The following is an 18,492-nucleotide window of genomic DNA, read 5'->3' as shown; positions in this document are numbered from 1 at the left end:
CATGGCCTCACTCAGAGTGGTGACCCTGTAGACCACAGCTTTCAGGAAGGAGCCAGCGGCTGGACCTGCAGGGGTCATGCATGCGTGTTTGGCTTCGAGAAATCCAGGGCTTTGGGATCACTAACAAGAATCAGGGGGCTGTGTCTTAAGGGTTGCTGACACCACGATCTTAAAATTGGAGGAAAATGCCACAAGTATGCCATACCCTTTTAAGAGTTACCTCTTTAAGTTGGAAGATAGCAAAATGTAAGTGCCTTCAAATTTAGATTTTTTTAATGCTCAAGACTCTTCCAAACTCCTCCATCCTTACCACTGAAGTTGTCTTCAGTTTCTCAAGTTATCATGTAAATATTTTGGAAAATGTCAAATTTGTATTTTTCTCTTGGAGAAACGAAATGTTTTGTATACTTAGAGTATCCTAGTGTTTATATTGCTTTATGTTTCATCCTCCTAAGGTCCCCTGGTACTGTATGTAGGTAGCATGAAGCATAGCGTTATGTTTCCAGATTTGGTGTGTGTGGTCATGGTTTCAGCAGGCTAGTATAATTAGAGGCTTGAGACCAGAAACTAATGGAAACATGTCTGACTTTCCCCAAGTGTGACTCTGGCTCAGCACCCTTGTTTTTTAAATGTTAAACATCTGTATCAAAGCAAACGGTTTGTCTTAAATGACCCCGGTGTTGGCAGTAAAATCATGGCGTTCTCCTCGGTAGGAGAGAATTTTATGGAAAAGTTGTCTTCTCTGTAAATTGTTGCCTTTGTTTAGAAATAGTACTTCTGCAACATTGAGAATTCTGTTCTTCCATAATACACAGTTCATACTTCTTATTTTTTAGTTATTTCATTAATAGGGTGGCACATTCTTTAGGTAATAAACAAAAGATAAAATTTAAATGAAGTATTTTGTTATATGTGCTCATGGTCTAAGTAAAAGATTGGTGGGAGCTGCTAGCATAATCCAGCAGAGCTAAGACTTGGCTAGGTATTAAGCTTCATGGATGTCCAAATTATTTAAAAATTCTAATTTAGTTTTCCAGCTCACCATTCATTCTTAACTAGCCTGGCCTAAATTTTTACTGTTAGGGTTACAGGTGAGTGGAAGAAATGGGGAGATTTATTTTCAATCTTAAAAAGTCCAAGTGTGACCTAAATATTTTCTTATCAACAAATTCTTCTTTAAGGAATTATTTAGTTGTGTAATTTCTTTCTTTCTTTTTAGACACAATATGCCCTCAGTCAGTGCATAAGTAGCCAGAGTGGCCTTAGCCAACTTGAACTCAACAGGAGAAATAATTTTTCTCACAACTAGAACTGTCCAGAAGTGGGAAAAGCTGCCCCATGTCATCATATCACGGGAAATATTCAAATGGGCTACATACTTTCTACCAGGAAATTTATAAAAGGAATGAACTCTTGCACTAAATAGGAGAATGTACTGGGTTACCACATTCTAAGTAGGGATAGACCAATTCTACAGGATATAATCTCAGCTATTTTTCTGAGCGGTGCTCTTGAAACATTTATTTTCTATGACCTGCTATTTTATCTTTACCATTGGATGTTAGTTTTTTGTCCTTAAGGGGAAGAGTTATTGAGTTATTTGTTTTTCATCTAACTTTGAGTATCAAAATAAACTAGTTACTTTTTTTTTAGTCCAAAAATTCTACACTCAGATTATGCTGGGAATAAGAAAATACTCTAATATGATGAACACATTTAATTTGATAGTTTTTAAAAAAAAATCGCTAGTGAGGAATTCATTTTTATCCACCCAGTAACATTAGAGAGGCCGTAGCCCACAGGTTAGACTTTTGTGGAAATTCCATCCATCAGTCATCGTTTCTGTGAGAGAGAGGAGTCCTCCTTATTCCCAGCGAGCAAACAGATGCTTCGAGTCTTCGGGGAGAAGACGAATGGCCTGGAGTGTTCCATCATTAAACACACATTTACATTTCAGCTCATTTTACCAAGTGTGATCGATGCTAATTGAAAAACAGTTGCAAGGGGCTTCAACGATTACGTGCAGTCCATTCCCTTTAAGATAGAAAAAGCACGTGGCCGTCCTCACTCTGGTCTGCTGTGCGTTCTTGACAAACATGCCGTGGAGCGCTCAGCAGATAACCTATGTTAACCCATCAGTAAAAGGCAGTTTTAGGTGGATTTTACACTCGTCCCGTCAGACGATCAAGAGTGTGCACGGACTCACAGTGGGGATCGAGCTGGAGACTCCCTCCCACAGGGAGGCGCTGGCGCATCCTCTTGGTCCCCCCCTACTGGCAGGGCCCCAGTTGAGGGGGTCGCCCGTGTCCTCTTGCGCCGCTGACTCAGTGTGTGGCCTAGAGGAGGCCTTTTGGCCCTTCTGTGCCGCAGTGACCGCTCCCCTCCACACCTTGTTTCCCTTATAAAATGGGGCCATTGCTGTCCGCAGGTGGAGACCAGCTCTGGACCACTGCTCTTAGGACCGCCATGAGTGCTGGGGCAGGCACGCTGCTGCGTAGGGACCCGGGTCCTGTGGCCCCCACCCCGTGGCCTGGTGTCCCATTTGCGGTCAGCTCAGTTCACGCCCGTGCCGTGTCTCTGGGTCTGTTGAACTGCAGCAGTTGTTAGAACTCTGGCGGGGCCTTTGCACGCCCAGGTCACTTAGGGACACCTGCCAGGTGAGGAGAGCCTGTGTTCTCAGGCGCCCTTTAGTCCTCATATCAGGTCACGTGAGCAGAGGGGTTAGGTTTTTGGTTCCCCCCTCTCGGAGCCGGCCTGTGGGCCATGGCCCGCCCCCCCCCCCCGCAATGGTGCTGTTGTTTTCGCAGAAGGAAATACCCATCTGAGGGTCGTCCCGCTGGGGGAACGCGTTGCCCCCTGCCCGAGTGATCTGGCGGGGTGGCACCTTCCCTGAGGCTTCCTGCTCTCGTCCCTTTGGTCCCATTTGAATTAAGGCCCATGAATCCTTCTTTGGTTCTTTCTGGAATAACCGATTGCATTATCTGCAAGTACATCTGTGTTTTTTGCATGTTAAGTGCTTGTAATTTCCTTTACACACACACAGTCCTGTACTTGGAATCTCATGTGATTTAAAAACATAAATGCAGGACTCAGAGTTGGTTCTTGCCCCTGAATGGTGCAGCGTGACTCTGGGTAGAGCTTTGTCAGGGAGAGGGGCTCCAGGACACAGAGTATAGTGCCGTCCTTGCCTGTCTTGTCTCTTTCTCTGACTCTCGTCTTCTGATCACCGCAGTCGGTTGTGGGGTTGCAGCGCCGATGGGTGGTCGAAGCAGCCAGCTCCCTTTCCTCAGCCTAGCTCCATCCCCACCGCTCCCTCCCACAAGACTCTCAGGCGCCCTTACTCTCCCAGGTAACGAGCTACCTGTTCCACTTCTCTGAGGTGTCACAATATTATTGCGCTTCCAAGGTCGCCTCAGGTCTCTGGGGAAGCCTCTTCGCTGCCTCCGGCCGAGACCAGCAGGGCTAGAGCCTTGGTGAGAAGTGTGAGCAGGGGCGTGGCCTCGGCCAGACCTCTCGAGGACGCTCCTACGGTGCCCCCAGGAGAGGGGACCATTGCATCAACTGGCCACATCACCGACATCTGCGGTTGCAGCACTCGGCCCCTGGAGGGGGCTCGGGCGACGCGTGCCGTCAGGGCCGCGACCGTGCGCCGTGTCCCCGGCCTTATGCTCGACCGACCGCACAGGGCTGCTCCCTCCCAAACCTGCGGTCCTCAGCCCTGCTCTCAGTGGTGTGGCCCAGTGTCCTTCCTGATATCCCATCCTGATGTCCCGCATGTGCTGACAGTCTGAGGACTCAGATCCAGAAAGGCAGCCCCGAGAGGTGCGCTCCCCGTGACAGCCCATAAAGGGGGCCCAGCACCAGGCGGGAGAGCCGTGGGGTCCCCGCAGGCTCCCGGCCGAGTGACAGTGCTTTACAAAGGAGGCTCCATGGGCTCCTACGGATTCGTGTTTGAGGGTCTCTTAGGTGCTTTTTATAAAGGTCCAAAGATCAGAGGCTCCCTTCCCTGGAGCCCTACGATTACATGAGCAGGGGACGGAGCAGTCCAGCTGCCTCTGTGCTGTGTGAGATGAGTTTGCACCTTCCGTGACAGGACAAGGGTCAAGACGAAACAAAAGAAGTCTGTTACTTTTGAATGCCTCAGAGATAGCTTTTGCACAGAAGATTTACATTCTTACTTTATGTCCTCGACACAGCGAGACTGTATGTAGTAAACAAGTCAGCTAAGTGTTTTAACAGCATCTTCCTTTGGAAACTCTGCCAGTTCTGAAAGTAGCTTCTAAAGCGTGCAGAGACTCCTGTGGTGACTGTCCAGATGCGCAGGTTGGGGCACGGGCACGTCGACAGTGAGAAGGCTGCGTCCTCAGTGTGAATAAAGCATGCCACTGCATTTGTCTTAAAGGTTAGTCATGCCTCAACGTATCAGACCGGTTGATTGACCGTCTCCCAGTACACTGACCTGTGTGTCTTACTGGGCACCAAGCTTCACCCCCAGCCAGTCTTCCCATCCGGCCACCGAGACCACCCTCCAGAGGACATCTGTTCCCAGAATCACCTTTTACACGTGTGTACAATGCTACAGCTAACGCTTCACAAACAACTATAACTTCTGTTAACCGTCGGAGGGAGAGAGAGTGGACCAGAGACCTTTACACTTAGAGAACCTATCGGTTACATAAGACGAAGAGGAAATCTGTATCTTTCTCTTTGCTCTTTGCCAAAACCCTATTGATTTCATGAGAAGGAACAATTATCCTCATTCCATACCTAGTATCTTTTCCCTACAAAATGACAAAGAAGAAGGTCTCAGAAGGCACACTTCCTGTCTCCAGCTTTTCTCTCCTTGGCGACCTGACCTCACGCATCTCCCCGCCTGCGCTGTGCATCCTTTCCGCAGGGGGAGGCCAGAGCCTTCTTCTGCCTCGGTGTTGGGTGCCCTGGCCTGACCTCAGGTCAGTGAGTATTGACCGATTGAGCAACTCTTCCTAATCTAAAGAACCCTGTGGAAACCTTTCTGGAGTCTAATCGCGGTGTTTACAGACGCCTAGGACCTGGCCTTTAACCTAAGGGATTATACCTCCGAGCTAAAACAAGACAGAATGTGAGGGCAGGTGGCAGACTGGGGTTCACCCAACCAGGTCTCTTCTAAGCAGAGCTGCTGCCTCCCCCTCGCTGTTCCCTTGTGCGTATTGCTTGTCGGGACCACGTCACCTGTGATTCCCTGATGACAGCATCCACGGGAGTGTCCTTTTTCCCTATGAAATGAGGGCTCACCGGTATTGATTTGAAAAAACGCAAACGCCAGAACGTGAAATGGCAAGGAAAGCAACACTGTCTGCTTCCCTGTAGAGGAAAAAAATGCTCTCTCTCACCTGGAGCTCACAGTTTCCACTTCATACCAAGGAGATGCTTCAAAGCTCAAGCTAGTGAGTCTAAAAGAAGTGTCCCCAGTAGATGGTGCCTGGCCGTGCACACGTTCTCCTAAATTGGAAGTCTGAGTTGGTTTATTAATTGAAAGTAAGAAGGAGGAACATTAACTGGCAGAATCCTTTATTTTCCTATTTTAAAAAGAGGCTGCTGTCATGCTAAAGTTATGTGAACCGAAATGAGGTATTTTAAGAAAGTTCAGGGTAGGAACAATGGGATGAACTATATGAAACCTAACATCTTCTGAAGCGACATGGAGAATAATATTGTGACATCCCTTAAAAGCTGAACGTCCCCCAGACTTCCTTCTGTCCATCCCTCCATCCTTCCTGTTTTGTTTTGTTTTGTTTTTTTCCCTTTTGCATGGGCTATGTTACTCTTTTTGGTTGTTGTGATTAAAAGTATTTTCAGGCATCTTTTTACATCTCGTATACATATTTTTTGTTTAAGTCATATTCAGCCTTTATTTATGAAAAACGGTGTACTGGCCAGATGTATAAATGCCTTTGCTCACACATAAGCTGGTGCTGTGCTGTTCTAGAAGGGGCCAGGGAGGGGAGTGGTCAGGGGGCCCCAGTGCTCCCCAGTCACGCTAAAGGGGTATATTGCCTCTTAGATAACGTTATGAACTTAGAAGGGGTTGAAATCTTGAATTCTGTTCAGGGATTTGATTCCACTTCCTGCCAGCGTGAACATGAAGTCTTAGCTGCAAACGTGTTGAAGCTCACATTTCTTTTTGTTTGATGCCAGAGCCAGTCTTTGAGTTGGCGCGTGTTTTTGTGAGCTCTCCAAGTGCAGTTGGGGTGTCTGTGTTCTTTCATTCATCAGAAGAGAAGAGTGGGTTCTACCTGGGCCAGGTGTGCAGCCTGGAGTTTGCAGGAGAGTGAATTCATCTCGCAGGGTGAATGCATTCAGATCTTGTACTCTGGCAGGACCCATCCGGCCTTAGAAAACACTCGGGTCGTTACAGCCTCCAGCCAGTAGAGGTCTGGCTACTCCAGGTGAGCACTGTTCAAATCATGTCTTGTTCATCTGCCCAAACCTTTAAAAAAAAAAAGTGTGTGTGTTGAGGGGGAGGTTGGTAAACATTATTTGTTTTTAAGTTACAGGGAAGTTTCCTCTCAACAGAATGCACAGGGCTCGCTGAGTTGCCCTTAGGGGGCGGTTCCCACCAGTGGTTGACTGGTTTCAGTTATTTCTCTTTGGAAGAACAGAAAGATCGCTCTTCTTTAGTCCTTAATAATGAATGTTGTTGGATGCTTACTTATATACAGCCAAGGATTCTTTTCATGTCCTTGGCAATTCTCAGTATAGCTCAGGACTGTCTGCAGATTAAATTAGGCCAACTCATCCGATTTTTTTTCTTGAATACTTTCTTGGAGCAAGTGACGTTTATTCTTTTTGAGGGAAGGTGATGGTTTTTGTTCTTAGGATCTTCTGTCTGTTTCGGTGTACTTTTCAAACATCTAAAGGTCACTTGTTGATACACTGCGTTACACCAGAAGGCTGTTGAGGAGTTTTGCTTTACTTGGTGTTTTGCTGTGCTAAATGTCTGAAAGGACACCAGTTGACGTCACTTTTCTGTAAGGGACAAATATTTCTTGCTTTTTGGAGTGCCTTTAGATATTCATCTGGAAGTGTGACTCATCTTTACAAGATCTGCTTTCACTGTAAAACTCCCACTATCCGCATCTAGAAGAATTTGGTTATTCAAGCAAATTCCTGGGTTAGATGGCGTGAGAGGCTGTCAGGAGTCCGTTGGTGGATCCGACTTCGAGTCATTTTCTCCTCTGGGGTTTTATTTTATAGGTTTCTGATACTGGTAAGCATAACCCAACCTTCTGAGGTCATGCACTTTGCTCCTTTAAAATTTGTGTGTAATAACTAGCTTTCTTTTCATTTATTTGTACATTTGAGACCAGTAACAACCAAACTGCTTTTTTCCATCGTCAAGACACGAAAGTTATTTTTGCACGTCCATTATTACCTCGCCCATCGTCACCAGCTGTCACTCTTTGAGTTCCTGCATTCTCGTGGTTCTTGTTGTTTCCCACTGGCTCTTACTGAGTGCTGATGTCATGTGTTTGGGACCAGATCTGACAAGGAAGCCGTACAGTTAAACTGTCCAGTGGTGGTACTCTTAACAAAAGATGTCTTCCTTATCATTCCAAATCACCTGAAGAAACTGTAATTATGTCTTACTCCGTAAATTATTAGCAGTCGTTTTTACCCATACCTCAGTTGTGTGCGTGCGCCTTAATTTAAGAAATAAAATATGTTTGCTCTTCAGCATGCTGGAGTATGATACCGAGAACCTGAACTCGGAAGAGATCTACAGTTCTTTGCGTGGAGTGACAGAAGCCATCGAAAAGTTTAGTTTTCGAAGCCAGGAGGATCTGAACGAGCCCATTAAGAGAGACGGCAGGAAGGACTGTGAAGTCGTGAGTACCCGCGCGGCTAACAGGGCCGTTCATCAGTGAGGGGGCGGCCACCGCCCATGCTGGGAGAGAGCTGTGTGGCCCTTAAGGGACGGTCCTGAACGCTGACCGCGGGGATCACTGAACTCCAACGTTATTTTTATCTCGTAGTCAGAATGGTATGATTTTAAGAGGCCCAAGGCAACTTTACGAAATTGCAGTAGCCCTCAGCTATCTTGGTGAAGAACGTTAAATGCCCTTTTTCTCAGCTGGCTTTCGTTTATCCTGGACACGTTTCTGTTCCTCTGATATGATAAAAACAGTGAGCCTGCGCCCGACGCCAGCGTGGCTCTCCGGGAGCCGCAGCCTCCTGCAGAGGGGCAGAGTGGCGCAGGACAGATCTGCAGAGGGGACGATGTCACCCTCTGAGCACGGAGGCCACGAGGGCACGAGGCACTTGTCGGGTCAAGTAGGAGGTTGTCGTCTGAGAGGCGCCTGTGAGAAGGCAGAGGGATGGGGGTGGGCGCGGGGGGAGGGAGAGGGTGGGCGTGCCCTGGTGTTGGGGAGGCCCTGGGAAGAGAAGGGCGCTCACACCGGGGGGTGCCCAGCCATCGTCCAGACTACTCTGGGGTCCCTGAAGGATCTGAAGGATCTTTAACCGGGGAAGTGGCGTGGTCCCTCGCACGTCTGAGGACGATCGCTGTGGCTCTGCCGTGGGGAGTGACCCCGGAGGGAGCTGGGTCGGGTAGCGCGTGAGCAGAAGCAGGAGAGCCGGGGTGTCCGGCAAGGACTGTTGAGGAAGTGCTGCTGCGCCTCAGTGAGGTGACGTCACGGGGAGAGAAGGCGACGTGGACCCCTGCGGAGCGTAGTGAGACGTCCAAGCAGGCGCAGCCACGGGCCTTCGGGTGCGCCGGCCTGGACTTGAGGCTGCCGACTTGGGCTGCAGGTGGAGGTTTGAGAGACACTGACTGGATGCTTGACGGTAACTAAAGAAAAGTAAGTGAAGTCAGCCAAGCGGGGGGGTAAGGGCAGAGTCCTCAGGGGCACCACCACTAAGGGGCAGGCAGAAGAAGCGGGTCAAGCAGGACTGAAGAGCAGAGGAGAATGCGGCGGCCTGGATTTGAGGGGAGCTTTCGGGAAGGGCGTTCCAGCCAAAGGGCTCTCGAGTCGGATGTGGACTGAAAGGGCTCCGCTGGATCTTTTTTTTACTGTCTGCATTAAATAGTCTATTTTAATCTAGAATATTTAAATCACACAGTTACTCACCGGTGTTTTGATGTAGGGCCAAGACCTTTTCTTTGAGATTGGGTCCCCGTCTGGACTTCCGTCTTCTTTTTCTTAAGTAGCTTTTAGACCTAATCACAGTCTGCAGTTTCCAGGGTTAGTTTCTCCAGGAGCCCACTGGGTGTTGTGAGCAGAGCTGGGCGTGGACATGAGGTCACGGTGGGCCGAGGGCCGACTCGAGCGCAGGCTGGAACGAGGAGGGGCCGACGGCGGGTGTGCGGTGGGAGAGACGCGGCCCGCGTGGAGAGAAAGGTGTTGGCTCTGCGGTGGCGGCAGTGGACGATTCACGGACACGGGTCCTCCAGGACGTGGGGAGGTGGCGAGACGGGGGCCCTGGGGGAGCGGGTTGGCCTTAGCCAGGAAGGAGGGGAGCAGGCCTGTGGGAGCAGGAGTTGGAGGGCGTCCACGCTGGCAGCTCTGCTGTCCGCGGGCGGCGCTTGTGCTGAGGAGACGGGAAAGGCCTCTAAAGTGCACGCGAGGAACTTGGGGTTGGGTGTGGTTCTGATCAGGGAAACAGAAGTCCTGCCAGGAACAGCAGAGGCCCCAGGAGAAGCTGGGTGACGGAGGTACAGGGCCAGCACGTGAAGAGAAGAAGGAGGGAAAAGCGTCTTTAGCGAGAGCCACCATGAACGCTTCGGGGTGCGTCTTTCTGTTCCCTTAGGTGTCCCTGCACGTGTCTGTATGTGCAGGGGCGTATAGAGCGTGCTCTTTACGGTGAAGGTGACTTCACGGGGCGCCTCCTGTTTGGTGTAGTCTTTCCTGTGCCTTCTTGCGGCTGGATGATAGTTCAGCGTAAGGGTATGTGCCGTAGTCATGTCCTCGGTGCCCTATTTGGGAACGTTTAAGTTGTTTCCAACTTTCCAAAGTATGAAAAAACACCGTGCCAGATGTTGAAAGGAGTGGGGAGAAGGTGGAGAGAGCAGGCCCGTACCAGGATGGGGACGCGGGGGGGGCCGGGAGGGGCTGCGGGACCGGGAGGGGGTGGCAGACGGGGCACTGACAGGTCGCGGCTCAGAGGGGCGGGGAGGGGAAAAGGTAAGCGTTGAGGAAGTCCAAAGTCAGCATCTTTGCCACTCGTCACCAAACGTTAGCTAAGAAGCTGCTATAAAACTGCACCAAACGTGCGAGAGTCAGGCACCAGCGTCTCTCTGCTCAAGCTTGACCAGCGGGCCCCGTCCGGTCAGATGGAGTCCGTCAGGGCGCAGGTCACGTCCAGGGGGAGGGTGGGTCACACAGGCAGAGACGGACACAAACGCGTGCGTGCGTCCAGCCTTCTGGGCAGTTACAGAAATCCCACAGGCAGATTCTGAGGTTCCATTTCTTTGTTTCAAGTAGAAATGAGAGCACTTGATGCCAGAAGGGACATCAGGAACGAGTGTAGTACTGATGGCCTGGAAAATTGATACGGCTCTTTTGGAGCTTAGTGAAAAGTCGTATTCAGCAAAAGCGATTTTAGGTTTCACATCCTCTATCCAGAAATCTAACTTTTGGCAATCTGTGCCGAACAACAAACTCGACAAAAGGAAAGAAAGGCGTTATTTACACAAAGTAGCTTATTTCGGCATTATTTAGAATAGAAAGAAACAAAAACATTAAGGAAAACACAGGAGGGGAATCATGCGGTAAATCTTATTAAAACACCAGAAATAGTGGTGCGATTAAACATTATGGCTGCAAAATTTTTATTTACGTGGGACATGCTGATCCTTTGGGGAAAGCAAAGTATATGATGCTCTGTGCACTGTGATTGCCACTCTGTAAAGCCTGCGTGCAGACGAAGACTGGGGTAGTGTAACAGACCAAGTTAAGAAAGTACGGTGTTGTTGTTAAGAGTGATTAGTATTAGGAGTTTAGCTTCCTTTTTTTCTTTTTTTTAATAAATTATTTTATTTTATTTTATTTTATTTATTTTTGGCTGCGTTGGGTTTTCACTGCTGCACGCAGGCTTTCTGTAGTTGCGGCGAGCGGGGGCTACTCTTCGTTGCTGTGCACGGGCCTCTTTCTCATTGCGGTGGCTTCTCTTGCTGCAGAGCACAGGCTCCAGGCGCACAGGCTCCAGTGGTTGTGGCTCACGGGCCCTAGAGCGCAGGCTCAGCAGTTGTGGCACATGGGCTCGGTAGTTGTGGCTTGTGGGCTCTAGAGCGCAGGCTCAGTAGTTGTGGTGCACGGGCTTAGTTGCTCCGTGGCATGTGGGGTCTTCCTGGACCAGGGCTCCAACCCATGTCCCCTGCATTGGCAGGCAGATTCTTAACCACTGCACCACCAGGGAAGCCCTAGCTTTCTTTTTTAAATGTCTGAAGTTTTTAAACCCTCTCTCCTTTTATAAATAATCTTTTCATTATATTAGTCATATATGTTTTACTTTTAGGAGAGAGTTGCAGAGAGAAAAAAATTAAAATCATCCATGAATCATCTTATACCAAGAGAAAACCCCTGTTAGGTCTTATTTTGTTCATGGCTGTACACATACTATATATTCTTTTATATCCTAACAGCTATATTAGGACAAAATCTTCCGGGTGGGATGTGTAAGAACCAGACGCATCCCAGCGGTTCCACTAGGTGTATATCCAAAGGAATTGAAAGAAGGGACTTGAACAGATGTTTGCACACCAGTGTTCAGAGCGGTGTTAGGCCCAGTAGCCCAAAGGTGGAAGCAGCCCAAGTGTCCATCAACAAATAAATGGATAAACAAAACGTAATATGCACATGCAATAGAATATTATTCAGCCATAAGAAGGAATGTAATACTGACACGTTACAACGTGAATGGACCTTGAAAACATTATGCTAAGTGAAATAAGCCAGACGCAGAAAGACAAACACTGTGTGATTCCATTTATATGAGGTCCCTAGAGCAGTCAAATTCATGGAGACAGAAAGTAGAACAGAGGTTACCAGGGCTGGAAGGGGAAGGGAGTTATTATTTAATAGGTACAGAGTTTCGGTTGGGGAAGATGAAAAAGTTTTGCCCCAAATATAACGTAGTGGTAATGGTTACACAACACTGTGAACGTATTTAATGTCACTGGATTATACGCGTATGAATTACATGATTGAATTTTAACATAACGTTTATAAAACTACAATAAAAACCGCACAAAGGCATAAGCGTGGGTGACAGCGGTGCACCTTGTCAGCAGCACGAGTAAAAAGTGCCACAGGGCTCACCAGGGTGGTCTGGCTGCCTGGAAATGGTTCCCCCACGGTCCTACAGTCACGTGTCTGAGATGAGGAAAGTGACCGTTTTGCTCTGTCCCCTGCAGTCAGCCGCACTTGCTCTGTTCCCTGCAGAGGGGAGCCAGACAGGCCAGTGTGCGCAGAAGAAAGGACCTCGGGGAGAGAAGGGGGTCAGAAACGTGACACAAGGGCCAGGGGCCCAGAGGTTTAACTAGTTGAAGACGAAACTCGTTGCATGTCAGGAAAGACATTTTCAGACAACATTAAAGACCTGTTCTTTGACCAGTGTAAAGACCAGCTCTGAGAGTCAGAAATCCCCAAAGGAAAAGCCATCTGCCTGGGGGATGTCAAGTTCTCCATAGTGAGACGTTTCACCACTTGGGGGGAATATAGCAGGGGACTCGTGGGTGGTGGGACCACTGTAGGTCTCGAGAGGGTCGTCGGGGGAGCATTTGTCCATGGCGTTGTGTCAGTGAGAAAACCCGTCCTGTCGGTGGTGAAGGCAGTTGGCTGGGGTGTGGGCAGCTGAGGTTCCTGGGGAACTGGGGGTGCCAGGTGTGCAGGCTGCCTTCTCAGGGGCTCCTCAGAATTTCGTGTCACTAATCTGTCAAAAATGAGTCAAATTAGTCAGCAAATGCAAAGTAAAACAGGCATTCCTTGTAAACTAATGAATGAATAGATGAGAACATCAGCCGTGTTCTGTCCCCTCTGAGGTAGCTTATGAGCTAGGTATTTACAAATGGAGGCACTAACAACCGTCCTTTTGTCAGTGGCCAGACTTCAAGTGAGAAATCTCTGGCTCTCCTAATAATTCTGAAGATTTAAAGAAAAAGTTTGAGACAAGCACTGGAAAGGAACTGACAGTGTGCTGTGCCCCAGGTGTCCCGCGACGGTGGCATCACCTCCCCCGCCACCGAGGGCCGGGGCGGCAGTGACGCAGTGGAAGGAGGCCGGACGGCTCTGGACAACAAGACCTCCCTCCTCAACACCCAGCCCCCACGCGCCTTCCCGGGGCCGCGGGCGCGGGACTACAGCCCCTACCCCTACTCGGACACCATCAGCACCTACGACAAGACGGCCCTGAAGGAGGCCGTGTTCGACGACGACATGGAGCAGCTGCGAGACGGTCTGTCTCTCCCGGTGCCACTCCCCCACCCCCCACCCCACCCCCGCCCCCCCGCCAACCGGGGCAGCTCCGGGCACGCGAGGGCGGACTGGGGGCCTGCTCTGCTCAGGCGTCTGTGCGCCTGGGCGCGGGGGCACACAGAGGACCCACGGGGAAGGCCTCGCGAGGAACCACGACCCGGGCGGCGGTGAGAGCGGGGCCTGGGCAATGGGGCACCCGGGTGCGGCCTCCGGTGTGCGCTTTCCCGTCCCGCGCTGTGGCCGGGAGGCCCGGAGCCCTGCTGGGTGACTTCCTGCTGCTCTCTCAGCAGCATTTGAGCCAGGTCTCCCGAGCTGCTTGTGTCACCTTCAGTCCTGTAGGTGGGGAGGGGATCTAACCTGCCCTGGGCACCTGCGTGGCGTGTGCTGGCTGCTGAGACGGGGATCATTCCCATCGTACGGGTTAGGAAAAACCGAGGTCTAGAAAGGTGACGTTTTTGCCCCAAGTGTAATAACACACTTGATATGGAGCAGAACTGGTCTGGGTTTTTTTCTGACTCTTGTGTTAAGACCAGTGTCCATTACTGAGTAACAAGTGAGTGAGTACACATTGCTATGAAGTATTTTTATCAGGAAGTTATTTTTTTCTCTTTTCACCTCACTGGCGTGTTCGTGTGTTTTAGTTTATTTCAACTTAGTAATTAATTTAAAAAATCTTATATATGTATACTTTGTTTCCAAGCCTGCTATGTTATGTTGTTTTTTCAATTTTGAATGAAGAATTAGATTAGAACCTTAAATCAGAATTCTAAGCAGTTAGCATTCAGTGAAGGCCTGCTGTGTGTCGGTCGCGAAGGCTGTGGCTTGCCAAGGGCTGGCTGTGCAGGGGAGCGAGACACGGCCCCGGCCCCAGAGCGCCAGGCCCGCCACGGGAAACAGGCTCATCGTGGTGGCAGACGTAGCGGCGAGGGCCGCGTTAGCGGTGGCTGCTGGATCCAGGGGAACACGGAAGGAAGAAAACTGCGCTCTCGGTGGATCAGGCAGTGACGGGAGCCTAGGACAGAAGGGCAGGCCTTCCACGGTCTGAAAGCACAAGTAGCTTCAGGGGCTTGAGCGCGTGACCCCTTGGCTGTTGATTGCTACTTGCTGGTGGGGAGCAGGTCGGTCTGTACCCAGCCGTCCGTCTGCTGGGCAGGAGGCTGGTGGTGGAGGGTTGACTTGGACTTGCGCTGCCTAGGAGTTGTGGACTGTTGCCTTTCTCTGCTCATAGAGCTGGCACAGCGTTGAACTTACCCAGTTGTTGGTCTTGTTTAAGACAGACTGGAGATTGGGATGTTGGCTGTAATTTATCCACCAACCGTATGCTAAAAGGCTTAAAGGAAAAGGTGGGATGGCAGGGGCGGAGTTGAGAGGGTTCTTGAAGACGTCACCTTTCTGATTCTTAGACGCTAAAGAAACATGTGAGTACAAATTTAGGTTCCTAATGATCTGTCTTTGTTTTTTCATCCTTTCTACTTAAAGTGAATATTCAGAGTTGGGGTCTCTTAAAACAGGGGTCCCCACCCCCCGGGCCGTGGACCGGTACCAGTCCGCGGCCTGTTAGGAACTGGGCCGCACAGCAGGAGGCGAATGGCGGGCGAGTGACCGAAGCTCCGCCTGCTGCTCCCCATCGCTCACATGACCGCCTGAACCATCCCCCCACCCCGGTCCGTGGAGAAACTGTCTTCCACGAAACCGGTCCCTGGTGCCAAAAAGGTTGGGGACCGCTGTCTTGCAAGAACATGGAAAGAGAAAGGATATGCCCCTCTGCCATATAAACCACAGCCAAGTCCCCGCAAGCAGTTACGCTACGTGATGTTGGCAGGCCTGGCGGTCTGTGAATGGGCTGTCCGTGGGTAGCCTAGACACCGCGATCCGTGTTTGTTTACACTCTGGACGCTCAAGAAGGGAATGGGGATGAGTGGATCAGACACGGTGGTGGAGGGCCTGGAGGAAACTGCGCCCAGCGGGTCTGAGGGTAGTGAGGGTGTTCCTGGCAGGGCCTGGCTGAGGACGGTTGCAGGGAGCAGAGTTGGGAGGAAGACGATGCAGGAGGGGCTTTGGGGGGGTTCCTCCTCTTTGTCTGAAATAGGAGGGAAAGAGGCCGGTCAGGTCGGGAAGGGCACTGCGTGTTGGTCCCGGAGCACTAGACACCTGTTCTCACCCGTTTTCACAGTTTACCTGGCGAGGTGACCTGCTGGGGGTGTGACGTGAGGCCGGCGCCCAGCGCGGGCCGCAGGCCTGTGGGGACCTCCTGGAGTCAGGAGGGCGGGGGTGCTGAGCATCTGTCTTGTGTCCCCCAAGTGCCCATTGACCACTCGGACCTGGTGGCGGACCTCCTGAAAGAGCTGTCCAACCACAACGAGCGAGTGGAGGAGCGCAAGGGCGCCCTGCTGGAGCTGCTCAAGATCGCGCGCGAGGACAGCCTGGGCGTCTGGGAGGAGCACTTCAAGACTGTCCTGCTGCTGCTGCTGGAGACGCTGGGGGACAAGGACGTGAGTGGCCCCCCGCCCCTCCCCTCTCTCCCCCCTCCCTCCCCCTCCCTCCCCTCTCTCTCCACCCTCCCCCCTCCCCCTCTCTCCCCCTTCCCCTCCCTCCCCTTTCCCTCTCTCCCCACTCCCCCTCCCTCCCCCCTCCCTTCTCTCCCCCTCCCCCTCCCCTCCCTCCCCCTTCCCTCTCTCTCCCCCTCCCTCCCCTCTCTCTCCTCCCTCCCCTTCCCTCCCCCTCTCTCCCCTCTCTCTCTCCCCTCCCTCCCCTCTCTCTCCCCCCCTCCCTCCCCCTCCCCTCCTGGGTGGCCAGGCCTGGGCCCACGGCTCCCCTCCCCTCCGCTCCTGTGCTGTGCTTCCTGTTGGCACCAAGACAGCTTTCAGGTTTTCTGACCCCAGTCAGTTAGCGGAGACAGGCCCCACCCTGGCCTCCACGCAGGTTTTTCTGTAATTGGGTTTGTAGTCGTTGAGGGAGACGTGCTCCCTCTTTGGTCCCTTTCACAAAATTTCTTAAGACTTTGCTAGTGTAGAATGTGGCTTGTTTTTTTACGATGGGGTTTTCTTCCTTAGGAGTTTTATTTATGCTTCACGTGCAGTTGAGAAATCAGGCTCATTTTTGGGAGACCATACTAAACCCTACTAAACGCACCTTCCCTGGGGCTCTGTGTTGGTTCACCCCTGCATTGTTAACAGTTCCAGCGACAGGTCCCAGAAGCAGAGATCATTACTGTTTTCTGTGATCGTCCATTATTATTTTTAAAGGAGAAAGCCGTCTCCACGCGGTGACACTTGCATGTGACTCTTCGAGGGGCGAGCACCCTGATCAGAGGCCCACCTCCCCCCGCCCGCGGTGCGGCCACTCCCTTGTGCGTGTGGCAGCAGGAATAAATGTTAGGACTTGCCTGGATTAAAGTCTGGAAGTAAAACTCCATCTCTGTGCTCCGGGCTTCGTGTAGGTCAGCAGAAGCACAAGTACAGTAAGTGTGGTGAACAGCTCAAGGGGTAGGACCAGACAGATTTCGAGCAAGTTGGGCACGGCCCAGGGCAGAGGTCGTGCCCGGGTCACGTTGATGGTGACCTTAATGGAAGACAGGTGAGCAGAGGCTGGCAAATGACACGGTGACTCCAGTTGCTGTCTGGTGCTTAGGGACGCATGGTTTGGTGTGGGGTGAATCAAGGTAGAAGAACGGCGACGAAAGACCTGTATTCGCTTTTCTTAAGACAAAGTACCTGTTGGCCCCTGAAGCACTTCTAGTGGTTGGCTCTGTCAGGAGGAGAAACGATGTCACGGAGAGGGCAGGGGACGGCGTGTGAGCCTGTGGCTGGTGCGGGTGAGCGGCAGAGAGTCAGGATGTTCTGTTTGGTGTAAACCCCATTCTCTGTTGTTGAGATTAGGGGTCTGTTTGGAATGGCTTTCCTCCAGACGCATGACTCGGGCCTCAAGCAGCTGGAGTTCTGTACGCGTTCCCCTCCCCCATGACCTGCTCAGTAGAAGGTCAGGAATATCGGCAGGTCTCCCACTGACCTGAGAGAGTCCACTGTCTGACAGGTCGTGTCGATGAAACGTGTAGGTGCCCTTTACGTGTAGGTGTCCTTTTACGTAGTTTACAGATACACACCTGAGCCTCAGAAAATCTGGAGCCGCCCCCCCGGGAGACTGATAATGAACTTATCAGTCGTCCTCATTGGTCTCGTTCAGGAAGCCTTCCTGGGGTCCCTCTCAGGTGCCGGGTCCCGGGATGTCCCCGCAGGCACAGCGCCCGCCCTCGTGGAGCCGGCCATCCGGGAGCCTCCGTCCAGGAAGCCTGGCGTCCGTGTCGCGGTGCCTGCGGGGCGCCAGGGACCCAGGCCTGGGAGCCGGTCTCGGGGCCCTGCTGGCCGTGTGCGCAGGGAGGCGCCGCGTGGCGTTTGCTGATGTCTGTCTCTCCTCTGCCCCAGCACTCCATCCGCGCCCTGGCACTCAGGGTGCTGCGGGAGACCTTGAGAAGCCAGCCAGCAAGGTTTAAGCACTACGCGGAGCTGACGATCATGAAGACGCTGGAAGCCCACAAAGACTCCCACAAGGAGGTGAGCCAGCCTCCGGCACACAGCCCGGCCGCCGCGGGGTCTGAGCAGCGCTGCGGGCCCGGCGCCCCGCAGGTCCCCGGCGGCGGGGCTCTCCGAGCCTCGTCCGGGCGGGTCTGCCCTTTCCCCCGGTGGTCAGGGTGGGGATGGAGACGCGCGAGCCTCCCTCTGGGCCTTCGGCCAGGCTCCCTCACCCGCAGGGCCCCGCTCTCCTCGGGGGGCTGTCACCCCACGCCGCCCACGGGAGAGCTAGGTGAGGCCGGCGCGTGCGGGCGGGCTGCCCCCACGGGCCCGCAGGACTGGAGGCGGCCCGCCCGCTCTGGGGGCTCCCAGCTCCTCGGGCTCCCGTCACAGGGCAGGGAGGGCGCGGTTCTGGGCCCGACGCGTGTGCACGCAGAGGACAGCCCTCGTCCCGTCGCTTGCTGGACTGTCCCGGGGCCTGCCGCCCGCAGTCCTCTGCGTACCGAGAGATGAGGGGTGGGGTGGGCGGA

General features: G+C 52.1%; 1 protein-coding gene across 9 annotated transcripts in view; it reads left to right on the top strand.

The window, feature by feature from the left end:
- The window catches only part of CLASP1 (cytoplasmic linker associated protein 1), a 264,431-nt gene that overhangs the window by 219,319 nt on the left and 26,620 nt on the right, over nt 1-18,492 (top strand). For all 9 annotated transcript variants that reach the window (XM_068545282.1, XM_068545273.1, XM_068545280.1 and 6 more), the window contains 4 exons: nt 7,718-7,868; nt 13,188-13,434; nt 15,756-15,946; nt 17,876-18,004. In XM_068545282.1, the coding sequence (XP_068401383.1) occupies nt 7,718-7,868; nt 13,188-13,434; nt 15,756-15,946; nt 17,876-18,004 (718 nt within the window). The remainder of the gene's footprint in view (nt 1-7,717; nt 7,869-13,187; nt 13,435-15,755; nt 15,947-17,875; nt 18,005-18,492) is intronic.

The sequence above is a fragment of the Eschrichtius robustus genome, chromosome 5 (genome assembly GCF_028021215.1).
Source record: "Eschrichtius robustus isolate mEscRob2 chromosome 5, mEscRob2.pri, whole genome shotgun sequence".
NCBI lineage: Eukaryota > Metazoa > Chordata > Mammalia > Artiodactyla > Eschrichtiidae > Eschrichtius > Eschrichtius robustus.
The sequence above is the reverse complement of the archived record's forward strand: the minus strand, read 5'-3'. Positions and strand labels throughout refer to the sequence as shown.